Below are 15,700 nucleotides of genomic sequence, written 5' to 3'. Positions count from 1 at the left end.
GTTGTTGTTGTTGATTCAATCATTTTCTCCTAAACATTTTGACAATCCCTATACGTTCATAGTATGGGCGTGTCTTAAAACTCTCTTATCCCACGTCTTCTCTAACAGTTCTTCCTTTTCCTGAGTGCTCATGTGTATGTAGCAAGCTACGAACTTGACAGCAGCAAAATGTTCAATTTCGGATCAAAAATACTTATACTTTTTCTCATGGCTTTCCCATGTAGCCTGATATCCTTCGGTAAGTCATTTTAGCCTTCTGAATTTGTATTCGTCACTCCAGCAGTCCAGAGGTCATTGCAATAATGAAACGTTAGCAAAGTTAACATTGACGTGGCATAACGCAGTTTTTCATTCAGTGATATTTAAAGTTTGAAGACTGCATTGTCTGAAAGCTTCGTGCTCAATATCCATATTTGATCAATTAAGTAAACAAATGCATTTAACATAAAATTATAGCAGGAACATAAAACTTTGGGAAGCTTTCAATATAGGCATGTTGATACCTCGCATGTTTATGCAAATGTTACATTTCCATAGATGTAATTGTGTGGTGAAAGACAAAAATAACCTTGCATGGAGAAACAAAAAGACTAATTTTTCAAGACAAAATGTGTCTGGTAGGCAATATTGTTGCTCTACACAACTAGTATTCTGTGATATTCCCAAAGTTTAGCATGTCTTTGCTGGAGGACTCTTATTTAGATAAAAAAAAAAAAGAAGGAAATAAAATCCGCGATCGTGCTGCCAACTAGGAGAACGGTAATCTCTACTCTGGGTTCCCCTTTTTTCTATGGTGACGTGTCCTAGGATCATCGTTCCGTTAGTACCGTATTTATACATTGGAACACCAGTGCTGAGGCGCTGACTGTCAGATTGTAGCTTTCCCTGTTACATAGTGTTCCAATTGATACAATAGGGCAGGCCTACTACTAAATGATTGGTTTTGCAATGTATCCAGCATTTTCGATTAATCAGGCCTACCAATCATGAAGCATAACATGACCTAGTTTTAGTCTTTAGGCTACACATTCTTTGTGAAGGAGCACAAATTAACTAATCTATTTTCATGATCACTTGTATCTATTTAGTAGTGTCACTATTTTACATTTATTTGATCCATTGTATCCTATGTGTATTTTTAGTGAAGAAGGACAAACTAGGGGTAATGTTAGGTTGAGAGGCCTGGCCTTTTTAACAGGTGGCGAGTTGACTAGTTTCTCATCACAATTGTCATAATCTATTATAGCAATTTATGTTATGTGTATGTGTTAAAACGCACACATTGCTAATGGATTCTTCTCTCTGTTTGGACAGGCCAAGTATCTGCAGACTCTGAGTCTGCGGAGGACATTTCCCCAGATTCAACAGTCGAGGAGGAGGAGGAAGAGGAAGAGGATGAGGTGCTGGTGGAGGAAGATCAGGTCCCAGGCTCAGTATGTGACGTTGGTCGAACTGGGATGAAAGCGGCTTCTATTGTCCCTGCCAAATGAACCAGACAGTTGTTTGACATATTGCTATTTGATTTGATATTTTGAAATCTCTCAGGAAACAGAAGATGACTTAGATGAAGATGCTGCAGTTGGAGATGTAACCTCTCACCCTGATGCTGACACCACCATTGTCTTTGTGACTGGGGAAGGTTGGTCTTCTCTTCCTTGATGAAGACTTTCATATCATTTTACACTCAGTCATTCATTGTAAATGAAAGAGACAGCATGGAATGTAATTATTCATTCACATCAATGGTTTAATTTGTATATCTTTGTGCCCTCTATCCAGAGTTCCCAGCCAATGAGATTGTGAAGTTCCTGGTGGGTTTCACCAACAAGGGAAGCCAGGATTTCACTGTCCATTCCTTGGAGGCCTCCTTCCGTTACCCTCAGGACTTCCAGTTCTACATCCAGAACGTGAGTCTGGGCTTTCGGATGAGTGATGCCTGCATGCCTCATCTGAGGAATAGAAAGTCCCCTTGAAAACACACATGATTCTGTAACACTATACATTATAATGGGGTTTGTAATCTGTTTACTTACAATTTATTAACTAACAATTACAAGAATAGTAACTTTTTATCAAGCCTTTACAAACCCGATAACGTATGTATTACCCATGATAGATGACAGTTAGTTCAAAAACAGTGTGTTGTATTTACCAAATATACATGGAATGCCCTGTAAAATGTAGTACTGGGAACTTTCTGCCATTGTTGATCAGAAAAGTAGACAAGCTGTTTTTGGTATCTAGTTCACAGCCTTGCCCCTGAGCACCGTGGTCCAGCCCCAGAAGCAGGCCTCCTTTGAGTACTCCTTCATCCCTGCTCAGCCTATGGCTGGTCGTCCCTTCGGCCTGGTTATCCTACTCAATTACCAGGACAGTGAGGTGAGACTAGATTGATTGATTGTTTTTATTATTAGAGTGTTTTGCATCTTCAGGATGCCCAGCTCACATGGGTTGTTGACCAGGTTCAGAAATTCCTTGGAATGTATGGCCTGAGGCTTAGGCGCTGATCTTGTGTTTTGACTGTTCCGCAGGGCAACGGTTTCCAGACAGCCATTTACAACCAGACTGTCACTATTGTTGAGCTGGAGGAGGGACTGGATGGAGAGACGTATGCATTTCTTTGCATACATCAATTCTATTTTTATGCCAATATTTGGTTACATTCATTCATGTTTTAAGTACATTTGTTTAAATATGGTAACACATTTTTATAGTATGACATGTTTCTCCTCCAGAATATTCATGTATATCTTCCTGACTGGATTGGTTGTCTTGGCGGTCTTTGGCATGTACCAGGTGCTGGAGTCTAGGACGGTACAAGTCTTCTTCAACATTTCATGAATCTAAATTGTGATAGTCTAAAATATCTCCACCTCTTTACATATGGTGGTAAATGTTACATTCAAAATGAGCACCAGGGTGAATGAAGTGATGACCTTTGATCTATGTTGTGCAGAGGAAGAGGCTCCCAGTGAAGGTGGAGACAGGCACTGGTGGGATGAACGGTGTGGACATAAGCTGGATTCCCCAAGAGACCCTCAACATCATGAGTAAGTTGAGCTTTGTCATGAGCTTTAATACTCTCTCATAGCTTTTCTTCCTGAGTGCAGGAAGACAAATTCAAACTCTGCTTATAACAACCACTTTTTTGGAAGTGTACTTGAAAAGGCATCCTCTGTTTTTATCTCGTCTGTACAAAGATTAATATCAACTCAAATGGCTATTTTGACCATCTCTCTCTCTCTCTTACTCTCTTTGTCGCTCTCTCTCTTACAGGCAAGGCATCGGCATCCCCTAAAGCCTCCCCAAGGAAACGCACCAAGAGAGCGGCGGGAGTAGATCAGTAAACCATTCCATGATCCGGCAATCTTCATATCAATGTCCACCAGGCCCATGTTCAAGGCCCATGTCATCACAACCTCCAACAACCGTCAACACCATCAATCTCTGCTCAACCTCTGAGTGGACCTAGTTAGTTACCCAAGCTTTTTGCCGCTGATACATAGGCCTACACCTAATGTCTCAATGTCGAGGGTTCTTGGACTGAAGACACTGGTGTCACGAATGTGTCCCATTTAGACACCACTCTAGTTGGACATGGTCATAATTGTGCAAATTTGGCCCACATTTCTTTTATTAAAGGAACTTGTTTTCTTATCACTGTGTGGTTGAAACACTAAAGGACTGATATGAGACTAAAGACTGAGTAATTGAATCACCATGCCAGCTCCATGAAAGACATGGGGAAGACTTGGGGAGTTTTAGACCTGCCAAAGAAAGCTATAATGCTACACCAAATATTTCAAACAAAATCTATTCCTGAAGTATTACGATATTGATCATTTAGTTCTATTTCATTCTGTGCCTTAGTGGCTGACAGGGAGTGCCTTAGTGGCTGACTCCTTGTCTGCACAGTCAGGAATTGAGATAGTGACCAAAAGGGTCTCCAAGTTCCTCCAAGGGAAAGTTTTCCTTGTTCATGTGGACCAGGTTTTTCAGTGTCATACTTTGGAATATCATAAAGATGCTTTGAAAGGCTCAGTGAAGAGGATTTTGAAAGAAAAGGCCATCGGCTACCAGGTTACATTGTTAAATGTGAATGATACAAATGCATTTGACAAATTACTTGCTGTCAGTGTCAGGTTTCATTTTCTCCCAAACCATACTACAATAAATGTAACTGATTGAATTCTGTAATTTTTTTCTACAAAAATAAAAGGTAAAAAATCCGGAGAACAAATGTGTTCACTTTCCCCTAAAAGTTAAGGTAATGATCTTTTTTTTTTTACCCACACACACATACTACGCTGACACTCCAACACACACATACACACCACACACACACACAAACTACATACGCTCACACACACATGCATATTGATGCCACACTCACTCTCACACTCTTCACACTGCTGCTACTCTGTTTATTATCTATCCTGATAGCCTAGTCACTTTTACCTACATGTACACTACCGTTCAAAAGTTTGGGTCACTTAAATGTCCTTGTTTTCGAAAGAAAAGCAAATTTTTTGTCCATTAAAATAACATCAAATTGATCAGAAATACAGTGTAGACATTGTTAATGTTGTAAATGGCTATTGTAGCTGGAAACGGCTGATTTTTAATGGAATATCTACATAGGCGTACAGAGGCCCATTATCAGTAACCATCAGTCCTGTGTTCCAATGGCACGTTGTGTTCGATAATCCAAGATTATCATTTTAAAAGGCTGATTGATCATTAGAAAACCCTTTTGCAATTATGTTAGCACAGCTGAAAACTGTTGTGCTGATTAAATAAGCAATAAAACTGGCCTTCTTGAGACTAGTTGAGTATCTGGAGCATCAGCAATTGTTGGTTCGATTACAGGCTCAAAATGGCCAGAAACAAATAACTTTCTTCTGAAACTCGTCAGTCTATTCTTGTTCTGAGAAATGAAGGCTATTCCATGCGAGAAATTGCCAAGAAACTGAAGATCTCGTACAATGCTGTGTACTACTCCCTTCACAGAACAGCGTAAACTGGCTCTATCCAGAATAGAAAGAGGAGTGGGAGGCCCCGGTGCACAACTGAGCAAGAGGACAAATACATTAGTGTCTAGTTTGAGAAACAGACGCCTCACAGGTCCTCAACTGGCAGCTTCAATAAATAGTACCCGCAAAACACCAGTCTCAACGTCAACAGTGAAGAGGCGACTCCGGGATGCTGACCTAGGCAGAGTCTGTGTTATTTTGCCCATCTTAATCTTTTATTTTTATTGGCCAGTCTGAGATATGGCTGTTTCTCAAACTAGACACTCTAATGTATTTGTCCTCTTGCTCAGTTGTGTACCGGGGCCTCCCACTCCTCTTTCTATTCTGATTAGAGCCATTGGAACACAGGACTGATGGTTGCTGATAATGGGCCTCTGTGCGCCTATGTAGATATCACACAAAAAATCAGCTGTTTCCAGCTACAATAGCCATTTACAACATTAACAATGTCTACACTATATTTCTGATCAATTTGATGTTATTTTAAATGGACAAAAAAATTGCTTTTCTTTCGAAAACAAGGACATTTCTAAGTGACCCCAAACTTTTGAATGGTAGTGTACATATTACCTCAATCACCTCAACTACCTTGTGCCCCAGCACATTAACAGCATACTCCTTGTACTGTATACAGCCTTGTTATTTTATTGTGTTTCTATTTCCTTTTTTATTTTTTATAATTGTCTTACTTTTTAACTTTGTATTGTTGGGAAAGGGCTCTGAAGTAAGCATTTCATGGTAAAGTCTACACCTGTTGTATTCGGAGCATGTGACAAATACATTTGATTTCATGCCACAATTTATGAAGCTCTGAAATAAGCACTTTATTTGGTCTTTTGATTTTGCTCAACATTATTCTCAGAGAAGTAAAAGATGACTGATGTCAGATAAACAAGGGATCTGATTGAGAGAGGAGACTGTCCATATGTACCAATGGGCTATTTGTCTGTCAGCAAATGAGAGACATGGGATGGCACTAAACGTATCTCTGGCGAAGAGCGTCGATGAGGTGAGAGAAGCGCTCTGAGACGAAGCACGCACGAGAGGGGCAGGTTAGGTAACGTCACGGTTGTTATCATGGTTTGGATCGAGAATAAACTGCAACTGATACTGCAAATGTCAATCACCTCATGGTAACCAGATAGGACGTCACAAGTCATTTATCTTGATCGATTCATCTTACTTCGCTTTGATTTTTTTTCTCAATTTATGAGCGACTTTGTTGGATCCCACAGATGGCGCGAGGCACCCTCCACTGGGTTTGATATGGGATATGGGATTTACGTCAGCGAAGATTCTAATATTTTGTGCATTTATTGCATTAGGTAAGACGGGTTAAATTATCGTTTTAGATACATATTTATTTATTGGTAGAATAATATTTTGTCATATTGAATGATTTTTCGACACAACTGTCTTGGCTCTGTTTTTATAATATGTTGGATGAAACGTAATATTTTATTAACTAAGGGTGTAGGCTAAATGAAGATGTTGCATGCAGGGTGAGAATAGAGTTGTAGCCTACTATTTGATAGTGCCAAGCCTTTTTCATATTTTAAGTGCTTATCGATAACGCATCGTCCCTCAGGTGTGTGCAGTTAGATTTTGGAGTGCTTGAATTATATTTGACCAGAAATAGACTTGCAGTGTTGTGCTGGTTTGGGGGCACAAAGTACTGAGGATGGCTGGAGGGTGGACCGGAGGGGGTCTAGGCCCCATCCTGAAGTTGGAAAATTGTGTATTTTTCAAACACCTTAAACATTTTCTTCCTGCAATCTAGAGCCATAATCATTATGCTTAATTCAATGTAGAAAATAAAAATAATAAAAATTCTCTGCATATTTAAGTTTACCTCTTGAGCTGTATCCTCCTGACTGTTGGTTATTTTTTTAAATAAACTAAATATGCTTCTCTGCTTCTCTGGTAAAATCTGGGTAAAATATTGAAAGGAATGTGAGTCTTATTCAGTACATTTAGCAATTGCTTGCTTTTCTGAAGTCTACCAACCTTGCCAGCAGGCATGGCAGCTATTTAATTTTGTCCTTATTTTACCAGGTAAATTGACTGAGAACACATTCTAATTTACAGCAATGACCCGCAGAATAGTTACAGGGGAGAGTAATGAGCCAATTGGAAGCTAGGGATGATTAGGTGGCCATGATGGTATGACGGCCAGATTGGGAATTTAGCCAGGACACCAGGGTTAACACCCCTACTCTTACAATAAGTGCCATTGGATCTTTTAGTGACCACAGAGAGTCCCATCCGAAAGACACCACCCTACATAGGGCAATGTCCCCAATCACTGCCCTGGGATCTTTTTTTAGATCAGAGGAAAGAGTGCCTCCTACTGGCCCTCCAACACCACTTCCAGCAACATCTGGTCTCCCATCCAGGACCAATCCTGCTTAGCTTCAGTGGCAAGTCAGCAGGGGTATGCTGCTTGATTGATAGCATGAAATGGCTTCATGGTAGCTAGTTATGAGGTTGGGATATTGGGAACCTATCTGGGCTAGCTAAAGCCAACGTCATAAAATAGCTAGGTGGCCAGTAGTATTACAGAGCGAAACAAAATGTATATTATTATTATATATATATATTTCTTTTTTTAAGAGGACAAATCTGAAGGGGCATGTGCCCCTGTGCCCCCTATGGGCATGGCACCTCTGTATTAAGCATGCATTCATGTTCAAATAATTGAAACCAAATAACAACAATTATTTAAAAGTATTGTGTTGTCACTACCCTATATCTGGCAATGGCATTCTTTTTAATTCAATAAAGTCACCAACCCATGCATTCACTCAAAACATAGGGACTTATGCAATGTATGCACATACAGTATGTGTATGCACAAACACTTTCCATCCTGATAAATTAAACAGAAAATCCTGGTTTTAAACTTCATGAGCCTGTGCAAGCTGAATCATATTGGTGTACTATAGCTATTCATATTGAACGAATAGTAATATAGTGGATATCATAAGTATTCACCCCCTTTGGATTTCTTCACATTTTATTGTGTTACAAATTGGGATTAAAATGGATTTAATAGTAATTTTCTGTCAACAATCTACACTAAATACTTAATGAAGATTAATGAAAAATAAAACACTAATATACCTTGATTAGATAAGTATTCACCCCCCTTGGTCAATACATGTTAGGAACACCTTTGGCAGCGATTACAGCTGTGAGTCTTATTGGGTAAGTCTCTAAAAGCTTTGCACAATCCAATATTTGCTCATTATTCATTTTCAAAGCTCTGTCAAGGTGTTGGGGATAATTGCTAGGCAGCTATTTTCAAGTCTTGCCAAAGATTTTCAAGCAGATTTAACTCAAAACTGTAACTTGGCCACTCAGGAACATTCACTATCTTCTTGGTAAGGAACTCCATTGTAGATTTGGCATTGTGTTGTTGGTTATTGTCCTGCTGAAAAGTGAATTCCTCTCCCAGTGTCTGGTGTAAAGCTGACTGAAGCAGGTTTTCCTCTAGGATTTGGTCTGTTCTGAGCTCCATCCCGTTTCTTTTTATCCTGAAAAACTCCCCAGTCTTTGCTGATGTCAAGCATACTCATACCATGATGCAGCCACCACCATGCTTGAAAATAAGGAGGCAGGTACTCAGTGATGTATTGTGTTGGATTTGATACAAACATAAGGTTTTACATTTAGGCCAAAAATTGTACTCCTTTGCTGTGTTTTTCTTTAAGTATTACTTTAGTGCCTTGTTGCATACAATATGCATGTTTTGGAATATTTGCATTCTTCTTTTCACTCTGTCATTTAGTCATTATTGTGGAGTCACTACAATGTTGTTGATTTATCCTTAGTTTTCTCCCATCACAGCCATCCAATTCTGTAGCTGTTTTAAAATCACCAATGTCCTCATGGTGACATCCCTGAGCAGTTTCCTTCCTGTCCTGCAGCTCAGTTCAGAAGGACGACAGTATCTTTGATATGTCTGGGTGGTTTAAAACCTCATCCACAGCATAATTACTAACTTGACCATGCTTTAAGAGATATTCAATGTCTGATTTGTCATTGTTACCCATCTACCAATCACTGCCCTTCTTTATGAGGTTTTGGCAAAGCTCCCTGCTCTTTGTAGTTTAATCTGTGCTTGAAATGTAATACTTGACTGAGGGACCTTACATATGTTGTATATATGGGGGACAGAGGAAGGGGTAGTCATTAAAAAATCATGTCAACCCCTATTATTTCATACAGAGTGAGTCCATGTAACATTATGTGATTTGTTAAGCCAAATTGTACTCCTGAACTAATTTAGGCTTCCCTAAACAAAGGGGGTGAATACTTATGCAACAACTATGTTTAAGTTATTTAATTGTTATTAATTTGTAAACATCTGTAGAATATTATTTTCACTTTCATCAATAACAAAAAAGTACAATTACATCTATTTCAATCCCACTTTATAATGCAACAAATGTGAAAAAATTCAAGGGGGGTGAATACTTATGATACCCACTGTATAACCACTGCCTACTTTACCTCTAGCCAGGGATGTATTTGGGGAGGGGGCAATGGATTGAATGTGCAGTGGGACTTGGAAATGTAATAGATTTCTTGAAAATGATCCAGGCAAAGCAACCAAATCTAGGGGCAGTTGCTCTATCCTCAGAATCCCAATATAACCCATGCCCTAATATACTTCAATGTTTTCTATGCTGTAATAGTGGCCTTGGACACCTTATCCCTGAGCCTAAGCAATCAATAAGTGGGTGGGAGGGAAGAGGTAGATGGGAGAGAATTGTGACATGAATCAATCTCACAGGTAGCCTATGCTGATTATATCAATTGACAACATTTTTACATTTAAGTCATTTAGCAGACGCTCTTATCCAGAGCGACTTACAGTTAGTGAATACATATTTTTTTTATACTGGCCCCCCGTGGGAATCGAACCCACAACCCTGGCGTTGCAAACACCATGCTCTATCAACTGAGCTACATCCCTGCCGGCCATTCCCTCCCCTACCCTGGACAACGCTGGGCCAATTGTGCGCCGCCCATGAGTCTCCCGGTAGCGGCCGGCTGCGACAGAGCCTGGATTCGAACCAGGAGCTCTAGTGGCACAGTTAGCACTGCGATGCAGTGCCTTAGACCACTGCGCCACTCAGGAGCATATCTGCTGATGGAATCATCCACCCTTTGAAGTATCTCTAAATCACAGGAGGCCAAATATCTCTAATGCAATCTCGTCATTAAAACTACATTGAGAGGCCATTTGGAAAGACTGGAAGAAAAACGTTAGCCAAACTTACTGGGAGGGATGTTGAGAGCTGTTATGTCTCTGTTTCCTCCATTTTAACTCCAAGAACAACAAAGAAGGAGGGTGACCTACTTTTGGCATCCTCCCATTTGTTTCAGAAGACACTCTTTGCTTCAAACAGGGAGATAGATACAGATCTAGATCAGTGGAGGCTGGTGGGAGGAGCTATAGGAGGATGGGCTCATTGTAATGGCTGGAATGGAATAAATGAAACGGTATCAAACACATCAAACATATGGAAACCACATGTTTGACTCTGTTCCATTTACTGCATTCCAGCCATTACAATGAGCCTGTCCTCCTATAGCTCCTCTAGCATCCACTGATCTAGATAAAGATGATACTATAGCCTATTGTTATTCTATTATGACATAAAACAATTATATTTGGCCTCTGTAAGTGCAATGCCTGAAATGTATAATACAACTTATGATAAAAAAGAATAAACAGGATATGTACCATATGCATACAGTATGATTTTTTTCACAACGGGCAATATAATGGTCTTTCTTTCCTTAATGCATTTGGACGTCTTTTTCTCTCTGTGTGTGTTTTGCAGTGTCCCTGGCTGTGGCAAGAGTCTCCGTGGCGGATGTGAAGTGTGATAATATTTACAGGGACTTCTCTGACTGTGTTCTGGAGCTGGGGGAGGGCATGGATAACTACCAGGAGAACGTGACCAGCGAGATGGGAGTGGAAGTTGTGTGTAGGTGAGAGGGGTGTGTGTGTGTGCAATGTAGCTGCACTTACTGTACATCTGTGTTTGCAGTGCACCAGGATCTCATGGGACCTGATTACTCTTACGACCGTAAGCAGAACGTATAAAACAGCGTCTGTATTTTTTCATGCAGTCTCCTTCTGCTTGTGCATATAAGATCTAGTATCTAAATCCAGTGAGGTGTGTACCTTGCGTAAGAACAGTGGAGAGAAGAGAGAGATGCTGTAACCTCCGAGGAAGATAGCAGAAGTGAATGGTGCTGAAACACTGAGCCACTGTACTGAATAATTAATGACTTTGCTGCAGCAGTAATGAAACTTTTTTTTTTATTGTTACTGAGTGCATTCCAATACATATTACAGTATATTACTGCCTAAAGCTTACACAGGCCTTGCCTTCCCCGGGTGAAACATGTCCCTGTGCAGCATCAGCTCTTTTTTCTAATCTAATTTCTGTGGCTACAAAATAAAGGAGGGTTGATCTTGCAAAACGCTAGAATAAAATCTGTTACAGTATCGCTGGACACTTGTATAAAAGCAACAATGCAAAACAATAATAAACCAAAAATACTCATGTAAAACACACTTTCAGCCATGTGTGTTACAGGTGAGCTTTGAAGCCTGGCATGTGAGGCGATTAAAGTGCCAGATAAATCAAAGTAATGACATTCTTAAATCCAATAGATTGAAAACCAATGGCATGTTTTAATGTCAAATATGAAACAGGTAGTGTAATTGTGGAAATACCCTCTTGTAAAGCACTTTGAGACAACTGCTGATGTAAAAAGGGCTTTATAAAATAAATTTGACAGATTTATTGATTGATCTTTCACACCTAGCCACTGGGAGGCGTTCCACACGTGTGCCCTGACGGCACTGTCCAGGTGTCAGGAGGAGGTGGGCTCCATCTGGGAGACCCTAAGAGAAGACTCCAGGAAGATCCGCTTCCAGGGCAGCCTCTTTGACCTGTGCAGCCCCAGCTCGGCCCCCAGCCTGCGCTCGCCTCTACCCCTGCTGCTCCTGGGCTTGCTGATCCTGGGAGGGCCCATCTGGCCCTCCACATAGGTGGGGGATGCCTCCCTCCTCCTCCTCGCTCCCACCCCCATGCGCTCTCACAATCCCCGAGGTGGGGTGAGTAGAGAGACGATCAGTGAGTAGAGAGGGGATATGGATCGAAGATTAGGTTAGCACACAGAGCCAAGTCTCTATGGAGACACCATAGATATCTATAGTACTGGGTAATCAGAAGGCTATGATATCACAGAGCCATTGATGTCTATGGAGAGATGGATGGATACCTATAGCTCTGGGTTACCCACCATAGATGTCTATGGCACTAGGTAAATATAGGGTTATGTTATCAGGGCCTTAGATGTTAATGTCATCAATATCTATGAGTCTGGGTAAACATAAACACCCAAGACCCAAGCAATTGTAATGAAACTACCTACAACAGTATACGCCTATGAAAAAAAGCAATTTTAAAGCAATTCGTCGGTTTTGTTGACAATCAAGTGAATTCTATATAAACAATGACATTTTGACCACTACACACCAGCCCCATATGGTTGGAGTTGCATGGCTGCTATAATGACACCAAAAAGGTATTTTCTATATTTATGCTCTGTTAAACTGTTTCTTTGGTCATCCTGTTAGACAGTAGGTGCTGTTAAAGTCAGGTAATGCTCTTAACTGAAAATATTGTAAAAAATTGTTGAGGTAGCTAATGCTCTTAACTGAAAATATAATTCCTTGCTTTATTATGCACCTTACAGTAAAATGCCTAATTTATTGTTAGTAATTGTGGATGAAGCACAACAGTCTAGTTAGTTTCTCTCTTGCCAACTAGTTATTGTACCTGAAAATGGTCGCTGGTTATGTGAGAATGTTCAGTGTTGTTTTATGAACCTGTGTCTTGTATGGAAGTCCAAGTGTTTGGCTGTCAATTTATTTTATATCATTGACTCCACAACAATACACAATTGTACATAGTTCACTTCAAAGCACATTCACCTTTACACAAAACACACAGCATACTGAGTAGAAATAAAGATGAGGTAATGCCACAAATATTCACTTTATTATGGAAGCTAAAATATATTGGACTTAAGTCATAGGATTCTCATAGGGCACCACCCTGCATTGTTAGCCCTAATGCCTCAATGCATTACAGTATTTGATTTAGTCAACAGCTGTAATACAGTTGAAGTCGGAAGTTTACATACACCTTAGCCAAATACATTTAAACTCAATAAAAAAATCCTGTCTTTGGTCAGTTAGGATCACCAATTTATTTTAAGAATGTGAAATGTCAGAGTAATAGTAGAGAGAATGATTTATTTCAGCTTTTATTTCTTTCATCACATTCCCAGTGAGTCAGAAGTTTACATACACTCAATTAGTATTTGGTAGCATTGCCTTTAAATTGTTTAACTTGGGCAAACGTTTCGGGTAGCCTTCCACAAGCTTCCCACAATAAGTTGGGTGAATTTTGGCCCATTCCTCCTGACAGAGCTGGTGTAACTGAGTCAGGTTTGTAGGCCTCCTTGCTCGCACACGCCTTTTCAGTTCTGCCCACAAATGTTCTATAGGATTGAGGTCAGGGCTTTGTGATGGCCACTCCAATACCTTGACTTTGTTGTCCTTAAGACATTTTGCCACAACTTTGGAAGTATGCTTTGGGTCATTGTCCATTTGGAAGACCCATTTGTGACCAAGCTTTAACTTCCTGACTGATGTCTTGAGATGTTGCTTCAATATATCCACATAATTTTCCTTCCTCATGATGCCATCTATTTTGTGAAGTGCACCAGTCCCTCCTGTAGCAAAGCACCCCCATAGCATGATACTGCCACCCCCGTGCTTCACGGTGGGGATGGTGTTCTTTGGCTTGCAAGCAACCCCCTTTTTCCTCCAAACATAACGATGGTCATTATGGCCAAACAGTTATATTTTTGTTTCATCAGACCAGAGGACATTTCTCCAAAAAGTACGATCTTTGTCCCCATGTGCAGTTGCAAACCGTAGTCTGGCTTTTTTATGGCGGTTTTGGAGCAGTGGCTTCTTCCTTGCCGAGCGGCCTTTCAGGTTATGTCGATATAGGACTCGTTTTACTGTGGATATAGATACTTTTGTACCTGTTTCCTCCAGTATCTTCACAAGGTCCTTTGCTGTTGTTCTGGGATTGATTTGCACTTTTCACACCAAACTACATTCATCTCTAGGAGACAGAACGCGTCTCCTTCCTGAGCGGTATGACGGCTGCGTGGTCCCATGGTGTTTATACTTACGTTTTACATTTTAGTCATTTAGCAGACACTCTTATCCAAAGCAACTTACAGTTAGTGAATGCATACATGTATTTTTTATTTTTTTTTTTCATACTGGCCCCCCGTGGGAAATGAACCCACATCCCTACCAGCCAAACCCTCCCCTACCTTGTGCGCCGCCCATGGGTCTCCCGGTCGCGGCCGGCTGCGACAGAGCCTGGACTCGAACCAGGATCTCTAGTGGCACAGCTACCACTGCGATGCAGTGCCTTAGACCACTGCGCCACTCGAGAGTCATACTTGCGTACTAGTGTTTGTACAGATAAACGTGGTACCTTCAGGTGTTTGGAAATTGCTCCCAAGGATGAACCAGACTTGTGGAGGTTTTTTCTGAGGTCTTGGCTGATTTCTTTTGATTTTCCGATTATGTAAAGCAAAGAGGCACTGAGTTTGAAGGTAGGCCTTGAAATACATCCACAGGTACACCTCCAATTGACTCAAATTATGTCAATTAGCCTATCAGAAGCGTTTAAAGCCATGACATCGTTTTCTGGAATTTTCCAAGCTGTTTAAAGGCACAGTCAACTTAGAGTATGTAAACTTCTGACCCAAAGGAATTGTGATACAGTGAATTATAAGTGAAATAATCTGTCTGTAAACAATTGTTGGAAAAATTACTTGTGTCATGCACAAAGTAGATGTCCTAACCGACATGCCAAAACTATAGTTTGTTAACAAGAAATGTGTGGAGTGGTTGAAAAACAAGTTTTAATGACTCCAACCTAAGTGTATGTAAACTTCCGACTTTAACTGTATATCATCAAACTGAGTCAATATAAATATAAAATGTAGCAACATGTAGTGTTATTGTATAGCTTCTCCTTTACTGCGCTCATACTGAATAGGCAATGGGGGGTGAATCCTGACTTAGGAATGTATGCCTTTCCTCCGCACTTCCCAGTATATTCAGACTACATTATTCAGTCACGTAACGCGCTCTGCAGGTGTGGCTACCTTGCGCACTCTGAATAAATGTAAAACCCTCCCACTTGCTGGCCACCATATTTTCTCGTGGGCATATCATCAGAACATTCTAAAGCGCATACATCAACTCGGCAGGTTCAGCTCTACAGAAGCCTATAAGCTATGGTCTCCAAATTTCATCAATGCAAATTATGAGGGCACACAATTACAATTCTGAATAATGACACAGCAATTGTTTTGGCTTATTGCACTTTGTTAAAGGGGCCGCAATACATGTCATGTTGATATGATTTTCAGTTTGCTTCCATATGGCTGGTTTCACGTTTGTCTCCAGGGATCATAAGAAGATATTATCTAAAACAACTGCCATGTGTATTTACAATCCCCTTCTCCAAACGGAT

General features: G+C 40.4%; 1 protein-coding gene and 1 pseudogene across 2 annotated transcripts; both read left to right on the top strand.

Moving 5' to 3' along the window:
* Positions 1–105: 105 nt before the first annotated feature.
* On the top strand, positions 106–4,229 carry LOC311133894 (translocon-associated protein subunit alpha). Its single transcript, XM_084167499.1, has 9 exons — positions 106–238; positions 1,315–1,433; positions 1,546–1,639; positions 1,780–1,907; positions 2,245–2,379; positions 2,532–2,608; positions 2,736–2,814; positions 2,957–3,050; positions 3,277–4,229. The coding sequence occupies exons 1-9, from the start codon at positions 169–171 to the stop codon at positions 3,345–3,347; spliced, it is 867 nt and encodes a 288-aa protein (XP_084023625.1). The 5' UTR covers positions 106–168; the 3' UTR covers positions 3,348–4,229.
* Positions 4,230–5,561: 1,332 nt separating this feature from the next.
* On the top strand, positions 5,562–12,111 carry LOC311133278 (neuritin-like; annotated as a pseudogene). The gene is made up of 3 exons: positions 5,562–6,358; positions 10,889–11,039; positions 11,886–12,111. The product of its transcript is annotated as a neuritin-like (transcript).
* The last annotated feature ends 3,589 nt before the right edge of the window (positions 12,112–15,700 follow it).

This window comes from Coregonus lavaretus, assembly GCF_964263955.1.
Source record: "Coregonus lavaretus genome assembly, chromosome: 8".
NCBI classification, from domain to species: Eukaryota; Metazoa; Chordata; class Actinopteri; order Salmoniformes; family Salmonidae; genus Coregonus; species Coregonus lavaretus.
The sequence above is the reverse complement of the archived record's forward strand: the minus strand, read 5'-3'. Positions and strand labels throughout refer to the sequence as shown.